The 21591-nt window shown below is 44.1% G+C and overlaps 1 protein-coding gene across 2 annotated transcripts in view; it reads right to left on the reverse strand.

Moving 5' to 3' along the window:
• GABBR2 (gamma-aminobutyric acid type B receptor subunit 2) overlaps positions 1 to 21591 on the reverse strand; it is a 379938-nt gene that overhangs the window by 156916 nt on the left and 201431 nt on the right. For both annotated transcript variants that reach the window (XM_055427123.2, XM_055427124.2), the window contains exon 5: positions 14502 to 14567. In XM_055427123.2, the coding sequence (XP_055283098.1) occupies positions 14502 to 14567 (66 nt within the window). The remainder of the gene's footprint in view (positions 1 to 14501; positions 14568 to 21591) is intronic.

Here is a 21591-nt window from a genome sequence, read left to right on the forward strand (position 1 = left end):
AAGGATCTTCTCTAGACAGGAAACACAGAAAGGGTGTATAAACTTGATCCCAAAACAAAAGTAAATGGCAACAGGATCATACTTATCAATAATTACCTTAAATGTAAATGGGTTGAATGCCCCAACCAAAAGACAAAGTCTGGCTGAATGAATACAAAAACAAGACCCCTATATATGCTGCCTACAAGAGACCCGCCTCAAAACAATTGACACACACAGACTGAAAGTGAAGGGCTGGAAAAAGATATTTCATGCAAATGGAGACCAAAAAAAAAAAAAAAGAGGAGTAGCAATACTCATATCAGGTAAAATAGACTTTAAAATAAAGGCTGTGAAAAGAGACAAAGAAGGACACTACATAATGATCAAAGGATCAATCCAAGAAGAAGATATAACAGTTATAAATATATATGAACCCAACATAGGAGCACTGCAATATGTAACGCAAATGCTAACAAGTATGAAAGGGGAAATTAACAATAACACAATAATAGTAGGAGACTTTAATACCCCGCTCACACCTATGGATAGATCAACTAAATAGAAAATTAACAAGGAAACACAAACTTTAAATGACACAATGGACCAGCTAGACCTAATTGATATCTATAGGACATTTCACCCCAAAACAATGAATTTCACCTTTTTCTCAAGTGTGTATGGAACCTTCTCCAGGATAGATCACATCCTGGGCCATAAATCTAGCCTTGGTAAATTAAAAAACATTGAAATTATTCCAATCATCTTTCCTGACCACAATACAGTAAGATTAGATCTCAATTACAGGAAAAAACTATTAAAAATTCCAACACATGGAGGCTAAACAACACACTTCTGAATAACCAACAAATCATAGAAGAAATCAAAAAAGAAATCAAAATATGCATAGAAACGAATGAAAATGAAAACACAACAACCCAAAACCTATGGGACACTGTAAAAGCAGTGCAAAGGGGAAGATTCATAGCAATACAGGCTTACCTCAAGAAACAAGTCAAATAAATAACCTAACTCAACACCTAAAGCAACTAGAAAAGGAAGAAATGAAGAACCCCAAAGTTAGTAGAAGGAAAGAAATCTTAAAAATTAGGGCAGAAATAAATGCAAAAGAAACAAAAGAGGCCATAGTAAAAGTCAACAAAGCTAAAAGCTGGTTCTTTAAGAAGATAAATAAAATTGACAAACCATTAGCCAGACTCATCAAGAAACAAAGGGAGAAGAATCAAATCAACAAAATTAGAAATGAAAATGGAGAAATCACAACAGATAACACAGAAATACAAAGGATCATAAGAGAATACTATCAGCACCTATATGCCAATAAAATAGACAACTTGGAAGAAATGGACAAATTCTTAGAAAAGTACAACTTTCCAAAACTGAACCAGGAAGAAACAGAAAATCTTAACAGACCCATCACAAGCACGGAAATTGAAACCGTAATCAGAAATCTTCCAGCAAACAAAAGCCCAGGACCAGACAGCTTCACAGCTGAATTCTACCAAAAATTTAGAGAAGAGCTAACACCTATCCTATTCAAACTCTTCCAGAAAATTGCTGAGGAAGGTAGACTTCCAAACTCATTCTATGAGGCCACCATCACCCTAATACCAAAACCAGACAAAGATGCCACAAAAAAAGAAAACTACAGGCCAATATCACTGATGAACATAGATGCAAAAATCCTTAACAAAATTCTAGCAAACAGAATCCAACAATATATTAAAAAGATCATACATCATGACCAAGTGGGCTTTATCCCAGGGATGCAAGGATTCTTCAATATTCACAAATCAATCAATGTAATACACCACATTAACAAATTGAAAGATAAAACCATATGATTATCTCAATAGATGCAGAGAAAGTCTTTGACAAAATTCCACATTCATTTATGATAAAAACCCTCCAGGAAGCAGGAATAGAAGGAACATTCCTCAACATAATAAAAGCTATATATGACAAACCCACAGCAAATATTATCCTCAATGGTGAAAAATTAAAAGCATTTCCCCTAAAGTCAGGAACAAGACAAGGGTGCCCACTCTCACCACTACTATTCAACATAGTTTTGGAAGTTTTGGCCACAGCAATCAGAGCAGAAAAAGACATAAAAGGAATCCAGATTGAAAACAGGAAGTAAAACTCTCACTGTTTGCAGATGACATGATCCTCTACATAGAAAACCCTAAAGACTACACCAGAAAATTACTAGAGCTAATCAATGAATATAGTAAAATTGCAGGATATAAAATTAACACACAGAAATCCCTTGCATTAGTATACACTAACAATGAGAAAATAGAAAGAGAAATTAAGGAAACAATTCCATTCACCATTGCAATGAAAAGAATACAATACTTAGGAATATATCTACCTAAAGAAACAAAAGACCTATATATCAGTTCAGTTCAGTTCAGTCGCTCAGTCGTGTCCGACTCTCCGCGACCCCATGAATCACAGCACGCCAGGCCTCCCTGTCCATCACCAACTCCCGGAGTACACTCAAATTCATGTCCACAGAGTCGGTGATGCCATCCAGCCATCTCATTCTCCGTCGTCCCCTTCTCCTCCCGCCCCCAACCTTTCCCAGCATCAGAGTCTTTTCCAGTGAGTCAACTCGTCGCATGAGGTGGCCAAAGTATTGGAGTTTCAGCTTTAGCATCAGTCCCTCCAATGAACATCCAGGATTGATCTCCTTTAGAATGGACTAGTTGGATCTCCTTGCAGTATAAGGGACTCTCAAGAGTCTTCTCCAACACCACAGTTCAAAAGCATCGATTCTTCGGCGATCAGCCTTCACAGTCCAACTCTCACATCCATACATGACCACGGGAAAAACCATTGCCTTGACTAGACGGACCTTGGTCGGCAAAGTAATGTCTCTGCTTTTTAATATACTATCAAGGTTGGTCATAACTTTCCTTCCAAGGAGCAAGCGTCTTTTAATTTCATGGCTGCAATCAGCATCTGCAGTGATTTTGGAGCCCAAAAAAACAAAGTCTGACACTGTTTCCATTGTTTTTCCATCTATTTCCCATGAAGTGATGGGACCAGATGCCATGATCTTTGTTTTCTGAATGTTGAGCTTCAAGCCAACCTTTTCACTCTCCTCTTTCACTTTCATCAAGAGGCTTTTGAGTTCCTCCTCACTTTCTGCCATAAGGGTAGTGTCATCTGCATATCTGAGGTTATTGATATTTCTCCCAGCAATCTTGATTCCAGCTTGTGCTTCTTCCAGCCCAGCGTTCCTCATGATATACTCTGCATATAAGTTAAATAAGCAAGGTGACAATATACAGCCTTGACGTACTCCTTTTCCTATTTGGAACCAGTCTGTTGTTCCATGACCGGTTCTAACTGTTGCTTCCTGACCTGCATACAGGTTTCTCAAGAGGCAGGTCAGGTGGTCTGGGATTCCCATCTCTTTCAGAATGTTCCACAGTTTATTGTGATCCACACAGTCAAAGGCTTTGGCATAGTCAATAAAGCAGAAATAGATGTTTTTCTGAAACTCTCTTGCTTTCTCCATGATCCAGCGGATGTTGGCAATTTGATCTCTGGTTCCTCTGCCTTTTCTAAAACCTGCTTGAACATCTGGGAGTTCACGGTTTACATACTGCTGAAGCCTGGCTTGGAGAATTTTGAGCATGACTTTACTAGCGTGTGAGATGAGTGCAATTGTGCGGTAGTTTGAGCATTCTTTGGCATTGCCTTTCTTTGGGACTGGAATGAAGACTGACCTCTTCCAGTCCTGTGGCCACTGCTGAGTTTTCCAAATCTGCTGGCATATTGAGTGCAGCACTTTCACAGCATCATCTTTCAAGACTTGAAATAGCTCAACTGGAATTCCATCACCTCCACTAGCTTTGTTCGTAGTGATGCTTTCTAAGGCCCACTTGACTTCACATTCCAAGATGTCTGGCTCTAGGTCAGTGATCACATTATCGTGACTATCTTGGTCGTGAAGATCTTTTTTGTACAGTTCTTCTGTGTATTCCTGCCACCTCTTCTTAATATCTTCTGCTTCTGTTAGGTCCATACCATTTCTGTCCTTTATCGAGCCCATCTTTGCATGAAAAGTTCCCTTGGAATCTCTAATTTTCTTGAAGAGGTCTCTTGTTTTTCCTATTCTGTTGTTTTCCTCTATTTCTTTGCATTGATCACTGAGGAAGGCTTTCTTATATCTCCTTGCTATTCTTTGGAACTCTGCATTCAGATGCTTATATCTTTCCTTTTCTCCTTTGCTTTTCGCCTCTCTTCTTTTTACAGCTATTTGTAAGGCCTCCTCAGACAGCCATTTCGCTCTTTTGCATTTCTTTTCCATGGGGATGGTCTTGGTCCCTGTCTCCTGTACAATGTCACGAACCTCCGTCCAGAGTTCATCAGGCACTCTATCAATCAGATCTAGTCCCTTAAATCTATTTCTCACTTCCACTGCATAATCATAAGGGATTTGATTGAGGTCATATCTGAATGGTCTAGTGGTTTTCCCTACTTTCTTCAATTTAAGACCTATATATAGAAAACTATAAAACACTGATGAAAGAAATCAAAGAGGACACAAATAGATGGAGAAATATACCATGTTCATGGATTGGAAGAATCAATATAGTGAAAATGAGTACACTATCCAAAACAATCTATAGATTCGATGCAATCCCTATCAATCTACCAATGGTATTTTTCACAGAACAAGAAAAAATAATTTCACAATTTGTATGGAAATGCAAAAAACCTCAAATAGCCAGAGCAATCTTGAGAAAGAAGAATGTAACTGGAGGAATCAACCTGCCTGACTTCAGGCTCTACTACAAAGCCACAGTCATCAAGACAGTATGGTATTGGCACAAAGACAGAAATACAGATCAATGGAACAAAATAGAAAGCCCAGAGATAAATCCACACATCTATGGACCCATTATCTTCGACAAAGGAGGCAAGAATATACAATGGAGAAAAGACAATCTCTTTAACAAGTGGTGCTGGGAAAACTGGTCAACCACTTGTAAAAGAATGAAACCAGAACACTTTCTAACACCGTACACAAAAATAAACTCAAAATGGATTAAAGATCTAAATATAAGATCAGAAACTATAAAACTTCTAGAGAAAAACATAGGCAAAACACTCTCCAACATAAATCAAAGCAGGATCCTCTATGATCCACCTCCCAGTGTATTGGAAATAAAAGCAAAAATATATGGGACCTAATTAAACTTAAAAGTTTTTGCACAACAAACGAAACTATAAGCAAGGTGAAAAGACAGCCTTCAGAATGGGAGAAAATAATAGCAAACAAAGCAACAGACAAAGAATTAATCTAAAAAATATACAGGCAACTCCTGAAGCTCAATTCCAGACAAATAAATGACCCAATCAAAAAATGGACCAAAGAATTAAACAGACAGTTCTCAAAGAAGACATACAGATGGCTAACAAACACATGAAAAGATGCTCAACATCACTCATTATCAGTTCAGTTCAGTTCAGTCGCTTAGTCGTGTCCGACTCTCCGCGACCCCATGAATCACAGCACGCCAGGCCTCCCTGTCCATCACCAACTCCCGGAGTTCACTCAAACTCATGTCCACAATGCAAATCAAAACCACAAGGAGGTACCATCTCACACCGGTCAGAATGGCTGCTATCCAAAAATCTATAAACAATAAATGTTGGGGAGGGTGTGGAGAAAAGGGAACCCTCTTACACTGTTGGTGGGAATGCAAACTAGTACTGCCACTATGGAGAAGAGTGTGGAGATTCCTTAAAAAACTGGAAATAGAACTGCCATATGACCCAGCAATCCAACTGCTGGGCATACACACCAAGGAAACCAGAATTGAAAGAGACACATGTACTCCAATGTTCATCGCAGCACTGTTTATAACAGTCAGGACATGGAAGCAACCTAGATGTCCATTGTCAGACGAATGGATAAGAAAGCTGTGGTACATATACACAATGGAGTATTACTCAGCAATTAAAAAGAACACATTTCAATCAGTTCTAATGAGGTGGATGAAACTGGAGCCTATTATACAGAGTGAAGTAAGCCAGAAAGAAAAACACCAATACAGTATATTAATGCATATATATGGAATTTAGAAAGATGACAACAATAACCTTATATGCGAGACAGCAAAAGAGACACAAATGTATAGACCAGTCTTTTGGACTCTGTGGGAGAAGGCAAGGGTGGGATGATCTGAGAGAATAGCATTGAAACATGTATATTATCATATATTAAATGGATTGCCAGTCCAGGTTCAATGCATGAAACAGGGTACTCGGGGCTGGTGCACTGGGATGACCCAGAAGGATGGGATGGGGAGGGAGGTGGGAGGGGGTTTCAGGATGGGGAAGACACGTAAACCCATGACTGATTCATATCAATGTATGGCAAAAGCCACTACAATACTGTAAAGTAATTAGACTCCAACTAAAATAAATTAAAAAAAAACTTCACTTTCAATTCTTACATCACAGTTTTAATAATATAAAAATCATGATGTGAGTCAACATTGAAAAAAAAAGATGTGGTACATATATACATGTGTGTGGTACATGGAACATTACTCAGCCCTAAAAATGAATAAAATAATGCCATTTGCAGAAATATAGAAGGACCTAGAGATTTCATACTAAAGTGAAATGTCAGACAAAGAAAAATACCATATGATACCACTTATATGTGGAATCTGAAATAGGATACAAACAAACTTACTTACAAAACAGAAACAGACTCACAGACATGGAAAATAAACTTCAGTTCAGTTCAGTTCAGTTCAGTCGCTCAGTCGTGTCCGACTCCCTGCGACCCCATGAATCACAGCACGCCAGGCCTCCCTGTCCATCACCAACTCCCGGAGTTCACTCAAACTCACCTCCATCGAGTCGGTGATGCCATCCAGCCATCTCATCCTCTGTCGTCCCCTTCTCCTCCTGCCTCTAATCCCTCCCAGCATCAGGGTCTTTTCCAATGAGTCAAATATGACTATACAGTAGAAGTGAGAAATAGATTTAAAGGACTAGATCTGATAGAGTGCCTGATGAACTATGGATGAAGGTTCGTGACATTGTACAGGAGACAGGGATCAAAACCATCCCCATGGAAAAGAAATGCAAAAAAAGTAAAATGGCTGTCTGAGGAGGCCTTACAAATAGCTGTGAAAAGAAGAAAAGCGAAAAGCAAAGGAGAAAAGGAAAGATACTCCCATTTGAATGCAGAGTTTCAAAGAATAGCAAGGAGAGATAAGAAAGCCTTCCTCAGCGATCAATGCAAAGAAATAGAGGAAAACAACAGAATGGAAAAGACTAGAGATCTCTTCTCCAGTGGACCACATTCTGTCAGAACAGTTAGAACTGGACATGGAACAACAGACTGATTCCAAACAGGAAAAGGAGTACGTCAAGTTGTATATTGCCACCCTGCTTATTTAACTTATATGCAGAGTACATCATGAGGAATGCTGGGCACAAGCTGGAATCAAGCTGGAATCAAGCTGGAATCAAGATTGCTGGGAGAAATATCAATAACCTCAGATATGCAGATGACACTACCCTTATGGCAAAAAGTGAAGAGGAACTAAAAAGCCTCTTGATGAAAGTGAAAGAGGAGAGTGAAAAAGTTGGCTTGAAACTCAACATTCAGAAAACAAATATCATGGTATTTGGTCCCAACACTTCATGGGAAATAGATGGGGAAACAGTGGAAACAGTGTCAGACTTCATTTTTTTGGGCTCCAAAATCACTGTGGATGCTGACTGCAGCCATGAAATTAAAAGACGCTTACTCCTTGGAAGGAAAGTTATGACCAACCTAGACAGCATATTAAAAAGCAGAGACGTTACTTTGCCAACTTTGCTATGGTTTTTCCAGTGGTTATGTATGGATGTGAGAGTTGGACTGTGAAGAAAGCTGAGCACTGAAAAACTGATGCTTTTGAACTGTGGTGTTGGAGAAGACTCTTGAGGGTCCCTTGGACTGCAAGGAGATCCAACTAGTCCATTCTAAAGGAGATCAGTCCTGGGTGTTCATTGGAAGGACTGATGCTAAAGCTGAAACCCCAATACTTTGGCCACCTCATGTGAAGAGTTGACTCACTGGAAAAGACTCTGATGCTGGAAGGGATTGGGGGCAGGAGGAGAAGGGGACGACAGAGAATGAGATGGTTGGACGGCATCACCGACTCAATGGACATGAGTTTGAGTGAACTCTGGGAGTTGGTGATAGACAGGGAGGCCTGGCGTGCTGTGATTCATGGGGTCGCAAAGAGTCAGCCACTACTGAGCAACTGAACTGAACTGAGAGATCTCTTCAAGAAAATTAGAGATACCAAGGGAACATTTCATGCAAAGATGGGCTCGATAAAGGACAGAAATGGTATGGACCTAACAGAAGCAGAAGATATTAAGAAGAGGTGGCAAGAATACACAAGAGAACTATACAAAAAAGATCTTCACGACCCAGATAATCACGATGGTGTGATCACTCACTTAGAGCCAGACATCCTGGAATGTGAAGTCAAGTGGGCCTTAAAAAGCATATACAAACAAAGCTAGTGGAGGTAATGGAATTCCAGTGGAGCTATTTCAAATCCTGAAAGATGATGCTGTGAAAGTGCTGCACTCAATATGCCAGCAAATTTGGAAAACTCAGCAGTGGCCACAGGACTGGAAAAGGTCAGTTTTCATTCCAATCCCAAAGGAAAGCAATGCCAAAGAATGCTCAAACTACCGCACAATTGCACTCATCTCACACGCTAGTAAAGTCATGCTCAAAATTCTCCAAGCCAGGCTTCAGCAATACGTGAACCGTGAACTTCCAGATGTCCAAGCTGGTTTTAGAAAAGGGAGAAGAACCAGAGATCAAATTGCCAACATCCACTGGATCATTGAAAAAGCAGGAGAGTTCCAGAAAAACATCTATTTATGCTTTATTGACTATGCCAAAACCTTTGACTTTGTGGATCACAATAAACTGTGGAAAATTTTGAAAGAGATGGGACTACTAGACCACCTGACCTGCCTCTTGAGAAAATAAACTTATGGTTACACAAAGGGAAAGGGGGAAGGGATAAATTAGTAGTTTGGGATTAGCAAATACAAACTAGTATATATAAAACAGATAAATGACAAGCTCCTACTGTATAGCACAGGGAAGTATATTCAATACCCTATGCTATGCTAAGTCACTTCAGTCGTGTCCGACTCTGTGCAACCCCATAGACGGCAGCCGACCAGGCTCCACCGTCCCTGGGATTCTCCAGGCAAGAACACTGGAGTGGGTTGCCATTTCCTTCTCCAATGTGTGAAAGTGAAAAGTGAAAGTGAAGTCGCTCAGTCGTGTCCGACTAGTAGCGACCCCATGGATTGGCAGCCCACCAGGCTCCTCTGTCCATGGGATTTTCTAGGCAAGAGTACTGGAGTGGCTTGCCATTGCCTTCTCCGTCAATACCCTATAATAAACCACAATGGAAAAGAATATGAAAAAGTGTATATATAACTGAATCCCTTTGCTGTATACCAGAAACTAATGCAACATTGTATGTCAACAATACCTCAATAAAATAATAACAATAATAATAAATGAGGTTATGTGTACATGCTTGGCCAACATTATGTGCAGGAACATTTCAGCTGCTCCTTCTCATCCCATTCTCCATTTTCTTATCCCATTAACTACTAACTCAAGGCTTTATTCTGAACATTAGCCATTTTTGGGCTATGGGCAGTGATACTTCTGAACATAGGGAAGATTGGTCCAAATACCAAATGGCCCCAGACTGTTGTTCTTGGAATTTTTGATCCATTTTTGATGGCTTTGTCTCCTTCCTAGCTGTCAGGTCTAGGCTGTCACTTTCACTGTCATTAAATCCCTTTCCCCACTCTGAATCTGTTGCTTTTAAATTGCTATGGAAAGCAAGGATTGTTAAACATATGTGTAGAAAAAAAGTACACAGGTTTTGAGTGAGGGTCTAAAAGGCTCTCCTGCAAGGGAGGTAGACTAGGCTTAAATATAACAGCTAATGTCTACAGCAACTGCAGAGAAGCCTCCGGGCCTCCGTTTCAGCACTCCCACATTCAGAAGAGTTGAGATGGTGGGACACTGACCTTTAGGAAGCTGCTGGTATCTTTGTCTGTCTCCTTTGCGGAATAGGGAGTTTCGGGGTGGGGGTGGGGGAAGTGTCTGCTCTTCCCAGGATCCCCAGTGCTGAGCACACTGCCTGATGTATAAAGGGCATCCAATAACTATTTGTAGAGTGACTGACTGAACACATTTTCAGTTGACTTGGTCACCTTGGTTTTCTTTTTTTTTTTTTGCCTCTAGTAGGAATGTGGTCTCAGGCCCTGTGGCCACCAAACAGCCCTGCCAGGTAATGATGGGCAGTCCTAAGTCCATGTTCTTCAGTCCCATGAACCACTCTGCTCTCATTAGCTGCAGACAGGTGGCCATGAGGTAATTTAAAAATCCAATTTCCTCTTTTTATTAAGTTTCCTTTTGCTTTCTCACCTCCCCGTGCAAGAAGGACATTTCCCTTTTACAGGCATTTCACAACCACAATAGCAATAAGTCCTCACATCAGTAAAGCAGTTCACAGTTGGGATGATGGTCATCCTTTGGTGACCTTGTTTAAGCCTCTCAACCATCCAATGAGGCACATAAGGCAGAGGTCATAGTTTCCACTTTAGGGGAGGGAGCTGGGGACTGGAGTTGCACAGTGGCCTGTCTGAGGTCATACAGCTGGCAGAACTAAAACAAGAACCCAGGTCAGAGTGCTTGAGAATTTAGAATAGACCACCAAGCAACCAAGTGACAGGTCACGCTCATCCTTTGCTGGAGCCAAAGTGAACATTTTGCCAGAGGGCTATAAAGAGGCTTTGCATTTGCTGGAATCTGCTCTCCCATTGGTGGCAGGTCCAATCTCAAGAACATGCAGCAACATGCTGCAAAGTTTGCACTGCATGTGGCATTTGGATGGCAAAGATGCGGCTGTCTCCATCTGGTTGCGCCTGGACCCTGACCCTGACACAGGCAGCAAGGCCCTGCATCTCTGCTCTCAGCAGCCTCTCCCATATGTCAGAGTCTTGATCCAGTGTGAAGACACTGAGCAGACTCTCCTTGAGATCTTCCACGCCTGCCAGAAGAGCTCCTTCCTAAGCATGTAAAACGGAAAGTCCTGACAGGGAGGTCCATCTGAGGATCTGACACATGGAATAAATTCCAAACACAAAACTTCTGAGAAACACTTCAATGAATGAAGCTGCCAGCAAAGACTCTAAGAGAAAGGCCACTTCAAAATGCCCAAAGTCTAAGAGGAAGAGGAAAGTGGGATGAGGAGGTAAGACAATGTCCCATGCTGTGGAAGGCAAGCAGCCTGGGGTTTTTGTTTAAGAGGGAGACCGCCACGTCGTCTGTTACGAAATGGAAACCACACTGCTGGAAATGCCACTTGGAAAATAATCCCAGCACGGAGGGAAATCACAGCCACACCTTGGCTTAGAGCTTGGCTCAAATCAGAAGAGGAGGTCTGTCTATATTTTGTGCAAACAGAAGATGGCCAGGGCCCAGTGTGACGTCTTCCCAGGTCATTTTTATTGATTTATTTTTCCTATTGGATCAATAATCACTTACCGTGTGCCAGTTGTTTACAAGGCTTTGGGGATATATGGGGATAAAATTCATCTTCTTCTCTAAATATTTATGTCTTCTAATTTGGAGCATTATTTTCCTTTTCCAAATGGTCCATTTCTGGACCTTAGATGGTAACATGTAAGGTATTATGAGTTTGAAGTAAAATGTATTAAATCAATTTGCTCTGTTTTTTCAATTTATCCCATGCTCCTCCTTAGATTTTCATATGAAAGACTCCTTGTTATCCTTAACTGAGACATAGGATACTTAACACAATCTTGTAAAGTTTACCAGTTAGTAACCTTGCCAGCCCAATGGTGGTTCATTCCATCCTCAGAAACCTACATAAACAAAAAAAGATTGCTGACATCTGTGGAGAGTTCACTGTGTGTCAGGCATTATGCAAAGTGTTTTTGCTCATTTAATCTCTGCAACAACCCTATGAGACAGGTGTTATTAATATCCCCATGTTACAGATGAGAAAACCAAGATTCAGAAAGTGTCAACAAGCCCACATTCAGTTACTAAGCTGCAGACCAGGGGTCCAAGCACAGGCAGACTGACTTTGGAGTGCTAAGTGCTAAACTCAAGAGACGTCCCTGAAACAGCAGCCAGTAGCTTCTGCCTCCTCCCTTCTATTTTGAGAGATCAGGCAGTTCCCACTTTGCTCCTGAGCCTTCACAAGGAAACATCCCTGTGTGACTGTGTTTTCCAACCACTGCTCTTTCCTCACTCCTGGCCTCTTCTCAGTCCCTTCATCTCTTCTAAAACAGGGCACCAGGAGCTGAGCAGGGCACCCAGGGTGGGGTCTCTCCAGCAGACGGCAAAGAGACCACCGCCCTGGTGTGGGGGTGTAGCCAGATGGTCACTGCGGCTCCCTGGTGGCTGTGCTCACACTGGTTACTCACGGTAACCTTGAGGTCACCTGAGACTCAAGTCTCTTTTGCTCTAAATGCACAGTACTCCTCAGCTGTGCCTCTACCACCTCAGACACAGGCAGTCCAATTTGTTCTAATATAGCCTTATATTGTATGTTAGTCGCACAGTTGTGTCCGACTCTTTGTGACCCCATGGACTGTAGCCCACCAGCTTCCTCTGTCCTTGGGATTCTCCAGGCAAGAATACTGGAGTGGACTGCCATCTCCTCCTCTAGGGGATCTTCCTGAACCGGGGATCGAACCCAGGTCTCCTGTGTTAGATTTAGTCTTCCTAGATTTAACCAAACATTCCAGCTTGGTAAGGTTCTTTGCACCCTGGATCTATCTTCCAACATAGTTCACAACTTATAAAATTCCTATAAGCATATCTTTATAATCACATCCAAGTTACTGAAAAAAGGTCAAAGAAAACAGAGGCCTGTGGCCCATCACTGGAGACGAGACCTAAAATAACCTCATTCTAAGAGGAGGAACTTATTGGGTTGACAATGACTCATGTGACTAGGCTCTCACTCTGTTGACTTCTCTCTTGACCCTGGGGTGCAGGAGGGGGAGCCAGGGCATCAAAATAAAAAGACATAGTTCCTGGGTTAGAACTCTTACATGTGCTCAGGTTAGATTATTGTGTGGAGAAAAGAGGATCTGATTGGGAATCAGGTGAATGGGGATGGAGTCTTGGTTCTGCCCTTGGACAAGCCCCTCCACCTCTCTGGACCTCTAGTTCCTCATCTATAAAACAAGGGTAATAACAGTAGCTTCACTTGGTTACTGAAAAGCTTAAATGAGAAAAGGTTTTAAAATGTACTTTGTCATCTATCACACACCAGACAGTGAAAAGGATTTGGTGGTAAATACTGAACAGTTGATGGTTTGTGCTAAGCCTGACACTGAGCCCTGCTTACAGGGCAGGAAGGGGTTTGAGGCACCCCTGTCCCACCTTGGATTCCTGTGTCTCCCCCAGTGTAGTGCGCACAGTGCTGCTCCATTAAACGCGGCTGGGTTGAGGAGACTTGAACTAGCTGGTGGCACAAAGGCAATGGTTAGACAGTGGGTTAGTGGGTTAGTAACTGAGGTTCCTGGTTTTTCCACAACTGAACTGTTCTGAGCCCTGGGGTTTTAGCTCCCCAAAAAGAGCAGTGAGAATAATACTTATGCTTCCAACACCCCGGACTCTGGTCCTATTGAAATGGATCAGGACCCTATGGTCCTTGCCTACTCTGTGTCCCCTGCCTGCCTTTTGTCTGTGGAAAACTTTGGTCAAAGAATAAGTTTAATCAGAGAAATGAGACCAAGCAGAAACAAAGGAAAACGGTCAAAAGGACCATATAATAATAATGTAGTTATGAAGCATAGTCAAGGACCTTTAGTTTCTTCTCAAGGACTATCCATAATACTCTGAGCCATATCCTGTGAGTTGTCTTATAGATACTGAAGCCCCAGGTGGAGAAGTTAACTACATGATGACCGGACTGTACCCACGACATAATTCTAAGAAACGGCCTCAAAGAAATGGAAACAAACAGACCTTGGAACTGAAGATTAATTGTACCCAATCAACCAAGATAACACAGGTCAGACCTCTGATGACCAATCTGATGATGACTGTCAGAGCTGACTATGCTGTCTCTGAATGTAGCCCCCTCCGTCTGTCTATAAAGAGCTTCCCCACTGACTGTCAGTGGTGGGGAGCTGGCCTTTGGACAGACATCCACCCTCCTGCCGAGCTGCCGCCATCTGAAATAGAGCAAACTTTCCCTTCCACCAACCTGGTCTGTTTATTGGCTTTTGAACAGTGAGCAGCCAGACCCCGCATCTTTCCATAACACTATGATGCTATTTAAGGATCAGGCAGTAAGAATGAATCTAAGAAGAAGCTTCATGAACCTCCCCAAAGACACAAAGGACACAACCGAAGTGTTACTTACACAACAGAACACTTTTGCTGCCATATTCTGGTCAAACTGGCCGAGGATGATCCGCACGTCATTGCCCTGTGGACAGAAGACACGGATGTGGAGGTGAGCATGTGATCGGCACAGCCCAGGAGGCCACAGGCTGCAGGCCAAAGCGAATGGCTTAGAAGGGCCTCACCTTCCCTGCTCTCCTCCAGCAAAAGCAGGCAAATGATGGGGGACACTGACACAGCGTCTGCTTTCCAACCTCACTCTACGCTTAGGGAAACTGAGGCCAGACGAGAGAAAGGAACTTCCAAGGTCCCCAGGGTAGTTAGCAGCAGAAACAAGTTCCCAGTCAAGACCCCACCCCTCAGTATGCTAGGCCTTTCCACCTTCCAGGAGTCCACAGAGCTTCCCAATTAAGGCATTTCAGAGTCTCTTTGAGTTCTGAGGTTTGTTCAAATCTCAGCTCCACTCAGGTAGCGTCAAGTGGCTCTTTTCCCCAACTTGGCCTCAGTTTCCTTATCTGCGAGATGGGAATAATGGCAGTACTCACTTACAGTGCGTACTTAGAGGGCTAAATGAGATTATCCTTATAAAGTGCTTACCGTAGTTCCTGACAAATAGGAAACACCCAGCTAGAATTAGTTTTTTATAACCTTCTCACAACCCATTCTTCTCCTTTTATTTCAAAGGAAAATCTATATTCAAATGTTCTATAAACAGCTGTTATCTTATTACCTCAATGGGGTTAATAGGTACATACTGTACCATAGGTCCTGCGCTGCATGCTAAGCTGCTTCAGTCGTGCCCAACTCTTTTTGAGCCCATTGACTGTAGCCCACCAGGTTCCTCTATCCATGGGATTCTCCAGGCAAGAATACTGGAGTGGATTGCCATTTCATTTTCTAGGGGATCTTCTTGACCCAGGGATCGAACCCACATTTCTTATGTCTCCTGCGTTGGCAGGTGGGTTCTTCACTACTAGTGCCACCTGGGAAGCCCCACCATAGGTCCTATGACTCATTTATTCATTCAACAAAGATTTACTGAGTGTCTGCGTGAAGTTCTCTGCTGGGTCAGGGTAAGGGGTTCTTGGCTGCTTTCTAGGGGACAGGATCCAGGCTGGGCCCTGCCCCATGGTGAACAGGCAGAAGGAGGATGTACAGGCAGCCTCCAGGAGACAGCCAGGCCTCAGCCCACACGCTTGCTCCCGATCGCAGTCCTACACTCTGCACTGAGACTCAGCCCTGCAGGTGATGCTACCTTCCTGACATTTATCCCGTCCTTCCCAGCAGGCCGCAAGGCTCTTTGATGCATAAAGAAGAGAAACATCCCTTTAAAGATCAGTTTTTAGCATCTTTCAAAATTGGAAAGTGCTGACTGGGAGGCCATTTTACTCATCATGCACTTTAGCAAAATAAAAAAGGCTTGGATTCTAAAATCATCCTTCGTTTGCAAGCAAGAATGGAAAGACAGAAAAAAAAAAAAACTTGCTCTGAAAGGACTTTAAAAGATCTTTAACAGAGCCCAGTCGAAGGAAGGCAAGCCTTTGTCATCACCATGTCTGCAATGCTATAAAAAGTTCTAAGCTGCTTCCGTTCTGTGGCCTTGCTCCTGGGACACTTCAGGGTCTTTCTGCTTATTTGTTAAATTTTTTATAGCATCTCTTGCTGCCAACACTATTCACCTATCCATATCCATATCCATCCAAAAAACACTTATGAAGCATCTACTTTGTGCCAAGCTCTGTGTTGCTAAACATGGTACAGTAAAAACAGTTTATTGGATTTTGGAGTCAGAGAGACCTTGGCTGACATCCCAGCTCCAGCACCTACCAGGTGCATGACCCTGGGTCTTAATCTCCTGCAGCCTCGATTTTCTCCTGTCTGAAACACGCATAACACTCCTTACCTGACCCGGTAATTGTAGGATTCATGATTAATGAATCCCCCTCTGTCCCATGGTGCTGGCTTCCATGACGCTCCCTCCTGCCTCCTGGTCATTCCTGCTCAGATTCTCAATCAGTCCCTCATCCTTCTGCCCACCCCTAATGCTGGTGTTCCATATAGTTCTCCCCTCATCACTCTCCCTGGGCAACCTCATTCATGACCCCAGCCACAACTCCCCTCTGAAAGCTGTTCACTCCCAAATCTCTCTCCTGAGCCGCCTTCTAGCTGTCCCTTGGATACCTCCATGTGGATTCTCCCAGGTACCTGAAGCTCAACGTGTCCCAAGTGAACTCACCATCCTTCCCCAAACGCCTTTCCTCCTCCTATACTGCCTATCTCTAGAATGGCACTCCCTGAGATCAGAAACTTGGGAGCTCCCTGAGGTCTCTCCTCTCCTCATCCTAGCCACAACCAGGGCCTGTTGGCTCTGTCTGCTCACTAGCTCCTGAAACACTCTGGTCTCTCCAGCCCCATTGCGCTGGGTTGAGCCACCATCACTCCACCATCACACCACTGCAGCCTCCCAGCTGGATCTCTCTGCCTTTAGTCCTGCCCCATCCATCCAGTCTCCACAGAGCAGACAAGGGAATCATTCCTAAATTCAAATCTGATTGTGTAAAATCTTTCCACGGCTTAGACCTTGACAGATCAAACTCTGAGCTCCTTAGAACATCTCAGATTCTTTACCAACTCACTCCTGCTCATTTCAACAATCACATTTCTTGCTATACCTCCACATCGCAGAGAACGAACCACCTGAAGTTCTCTTAGATTGTCTGCCATACATGCATTCATTCATTCACCCACTCACTCATTCATCCATTTTCTCACTCGTCCTCTCTTTATACAAGTTCACGCATCCAGAATGCCATTCCCTCCCGCCCAACTCGTTCTGCCTGGAGGGCTGCTGCTCTCCCTTCCTGCCTTAGCTCAGGAGCTCCTACTCGAGAAACCATCCCTGTCCCACCAGGCTTGGGCCACTTTCTCCTCTGTGAAGTTCTCTCCTGGGACCCAAGGGATCACGGATCTACTTAACTCCTTCCTAGAGATGCAAAAGGCTTTCCCAAATCCAGCACAGCACCCCAAAACCAGCACTCTCACCTTGGTGCCTCCTACCATTAGAAGGCCCTGGAGAAAGAGCCTATCCAGGGCTAGGCTGCACTTGATGCAGGAAGATATTCACACCCACTCTGATTCTAGATGGTGAGCAAAGGGGCAAGGTGCTGCAAAATCTAGGCGAAAAGAGGACAAGCCAGCAACTGGTGCAGGTGGAGCCTGGATCAAGGGTTGGGAGAGGACAACGGGAAATGTGACTGGAGTGATACTTGGGTGGGGGGCCTTGAGAAGCATAAGGAGTTGAAGGTGTTCTCAAAATGGGATATGTGTACTCCAGGGGCAGAGGAGTTCTCCTGAGAGTACAAAAATTGCAGATATACCTGGTTCTTCTTTCTGGAGTAGCAGTTTGTTGGAAGATTCAGGGGTGAAGGGAAAGATTTTGGATTGGGGGAATCTTAAAAGTTTTAACACACCCACACTATCACAAAAGTTCCGAAATCACACTTTCCAATGTTGTATAACTTGTATGGTTTCCTTAAAATCCTGAGAAAGGAAAGAGCTTTGTTGGCAGAGGACCGGCTTCTGGCCATGCCCACACACCTCCCTGTCAGGGGTATAAAGGCACTCTTCTCTATAGGTGAAAGGGCTTAGGGGGCAGTTGAAGGATTGCCAGAAGATAGGGGAGGACAGCCATGACCATGTCTGAGGATGAGTGTGCAGAACAGTTCTGTGACGTTAGAAACACTGGAACGTGGCAGAGGACAGTGTATCTGAAGTCCCGGCCATGGACTTTTGCTTGGCTCTGCAGGGGGCTGTCTGGAGTGAACATAGATGTCCTGAGATCAGACAAATGACAGCTTCTTCTTAGAGGGCTAGATTTAAGGTCATGGATGGTAGCGGAGACCTATGTTTACACCCTCAACAGGCCACACTCACAGGCGAGTGCAAACATGGAAGGGAACAGCCATGGGGTGGGAGGCCCCAGAAGGTGTGCTCAGTCCAAACCTTGGGTGGATTTCCTTTCCTTTTCCTTGGCTCCTCTCATGTTGTCTAGAAAGAAGCCCTTTGTCTCTGGGGCCCTTAAAGGGAGCTAAAATCTCACACAAAAATAACACTTAAGAAGCATGACTCAGTTCAAAGCACTAGTGTATAACCATCACAAATGACAGCTTCTGAACTCTTTCTAGCTATTGCCTTAGGCGGTAGGTGCTATTATTATGCCCACTCTGGACAGTCTCATGTGCAAACTGAGCCCGAAAGCCTTAAGTGCACAGCCTAGGCACAGCATATGCTGGTGGTCCTATGGGACCCCCTCCTCGGGGGTCCAACCCAGTTCCAGTGAGGGTGGGCTGCCACCAGGTCCCTCCCTTTCCTGGAGAACTTCCCTCAGCCAAGGGGAGCTTCCAGGCCCTGGAAGGTCATGTTGCACCTCACCCTCCATAGCAGCCAGTACTAGGAAACTCCAGCCCCCTTGTTGAAAGGTGGGACCAGCTCTGTGGTGCAAATTGTGCGCCAGAGGGCCAGCAGGGCCAGGTTAAACCAGTCATCAGCCAGAAGGCGTTCTGACCCAGCTCCCCGCTTGCCCTACCCCGCTTCTCTCCCCTTCTCCTGAGCACACTCTCAATAAATCTCTTTCACAAAGGTCTCAGACTCTGTTTCTAGGGAGTTCAACCTAAGACATCAGGTCACAGGGATAAGAAGTGGTGGCTTTGGCCTCGACCCAAGGTGAGTTTGGCCCCAGAGCCCAAGCATTTGACCACTCATCCCTATATATTCCCTCCCAAGCTGAGAAGGCCAACCCCCCAGGGCCTGGGCTGCTGGGGCTCAACACCCAGTCTGCTACAATGATAAAAGTACCTTGGATTTTGAAGTGGAAGGACTTGAGGGGCAAATGCAATCCTGAGACATTAAAATAGCTGATGTGCATTTAAAAGAGCAGGAAAGCAGAAAGCTACCCATCTTGCTTCCCTGTGACAGCAGTGTGGGGGTTCTGCTAGAAGGTCAAGGTTGACCCTGACACTGACCTCTGAGTTATCTGACGTCTCCTGACACCTGTGCATCTGTCTAAGCCCACGTTTAATAGCTTCCTGGCTTTCTACAGCTTACTCTACCCACTAGGTAGCTGGGGAATCAAAAGATATCACCTTCAATGTTGTAGAAAGGGGTGTCATGCAATGAGCACAAGATGGCTGAGCTATTAGAGGCCAGCCATGATGTGGGCTGGGAGGTGGCCTGACCTGGGGCAGTGGGCACTGGTGAAAGGGTCAGAAGCCCAGGCCTGCTCCTGCTCCCTCACTTTGGTCATGAGACCTGAGATAAGCCTGAGAGGGTTTGCCTAGATGCTTTCCAAAGTTCCCCTGGCTCTGATAGACTGATTCCACACCCAGAATGAGTATTCTCTTTCATTTAGTTAAAATTAGTCTTTCTTAGACTATTTTTCCTTCCCCAGAGGTGTCCCTAAAAGCAGAGAATCAGGAGCCATATATCTTAAGGATGGGAGTGAAAGAGGGAACAGCCCCAGCAGCCCTGGTGAAGCATGGCACTTCTTTAAAGTTTATCATTTTATCTTGAAAATTCATGCATATTTAGCATTCTGATAACATATCTATGTTCATCTGAAGATAAAAATAATGCTTTTCTTCCCACGTCTCTGAGAAAAGCTGGTCTGCTAGGAAGATGCACCACATTTATTCTGTAGCTTCAAGTCCCCTTGGGGTACTTGTATGAACCTCAAGTTCAGGCAGTCAGGCTGGGCTTCTAGACTGTGGGGTAGAGAGTAATTCCCACTAGGACTTTCCCATGGAGCAAAGCGGGGAACAGTCCTCCTCAAGACCTGTCTTTGTGGCCTTCCTGTAATGGCTTCCCAAAGATGACCATGTTCAAATCCCTGAAAGCTGGGGACATGCTATGACACAGCAAGGGAGAGTTAACATTGCAGATGGAATTAAGGTTGCCAGTCATCTGATTTCGGAGAAGGAAATGGCAACCCACTCCAGTGTTCTTGCCTGGAGAATCCCAGGGACAGGGGAGCCTGGTGGGCTTCCGTCTATGGGGTCACACAGAGTCGGACACGACTGAAGTGACTTAGCAGCAGTAGCAGCAGCAGTCATCTGATTTATAAAACAGGGAGATTTCCCTGGAGTCTGAATCCTGAATGATGGGTTGGTGGCTGCTCCTGAAATTGATAGGGACAGCATAAAGGGACAAAGTAGGCAATTAAACAGTTAATCCCACTAAAGGATCATAAATAAAGAAAAAAGTATGGGAGATCTTGTAAGTGATTGATTCATCTAGAGAACAGTCTTGCTTAGCAAGAATGCAACAGAATCATGAGACATGCCCCCAGACAATAAAACAGTGGTGGCATAAGACCCACATCCTGCCTAGTGAGGTAGGTCAGTTAATGACTCCTAGGACATGCTCCTTTGTGCACATTAAAAACAAAAATATAGGGAAAAGATGGCCTTAAACCGAAACCTGAGATGATTTACCATATTTTAGTACATTTTACCACCTTCCTGCTCATTTTCATAGCTCCATGACAGTCCTAGTTCGCTATGCAGGGACAAGAAAACTCCCCTACCCAACATGGGGGAAGAACTGATGGTGGAAGCTTGATGTCTACTCAAGTGCGAGGAAGAAGGTGGCCTTCTCCACCGCCTCACTTTTCCTTTGATTATAAAACCAGAGCCCAGTAAGTTCTCAGTGCAGCACTCCCGTGCCTGCCCAGCTGTGTCTCTCACAGCACCCTATACTAAAAACTCTTCCCTTACCTGTCACTCTGCCTCCGATTGAATTCTTTCTGCACCAAGACAGAAGACCCCTATGCTGTACTATGTCCTGGAATGCGTTCTGTGGCTTTAAAATGAACAGAGGGGTACATCTGGAGCCTGGTGTTCTCCCCAACACAGTCCTGTGCTTCAGCGTGGGCACCACGGAAATATTCAGGGCCCTGTGAGGGGTAGGCCTGGCGTGCTGTGATTCATGGGGTCGCGGAGAGTCGGACACGACTGAGCGACTGAACTGAACTGTGAGAGGTGGCTCCCTAGCCCAGCCTGGTGACCATTTACATTAAACATTCCTGATCAAAACAGGTCCATCCAGAGTGAGCT

Source organism: Moschus berezovskii, chromosome 7 (assembly GCF_049115385.1).
Source record: "Moschus berezovskii isolate FMDL1 chromosome 7, NW_MosBer_1.0, whole genome shotgun sequence".
NCBI classification, from domain to species: Eukaryota; Metazoa; Chordata; class Mammalia; order Artiodactyla; family Moschidae; genus Moschus; species Moschus berezovskii.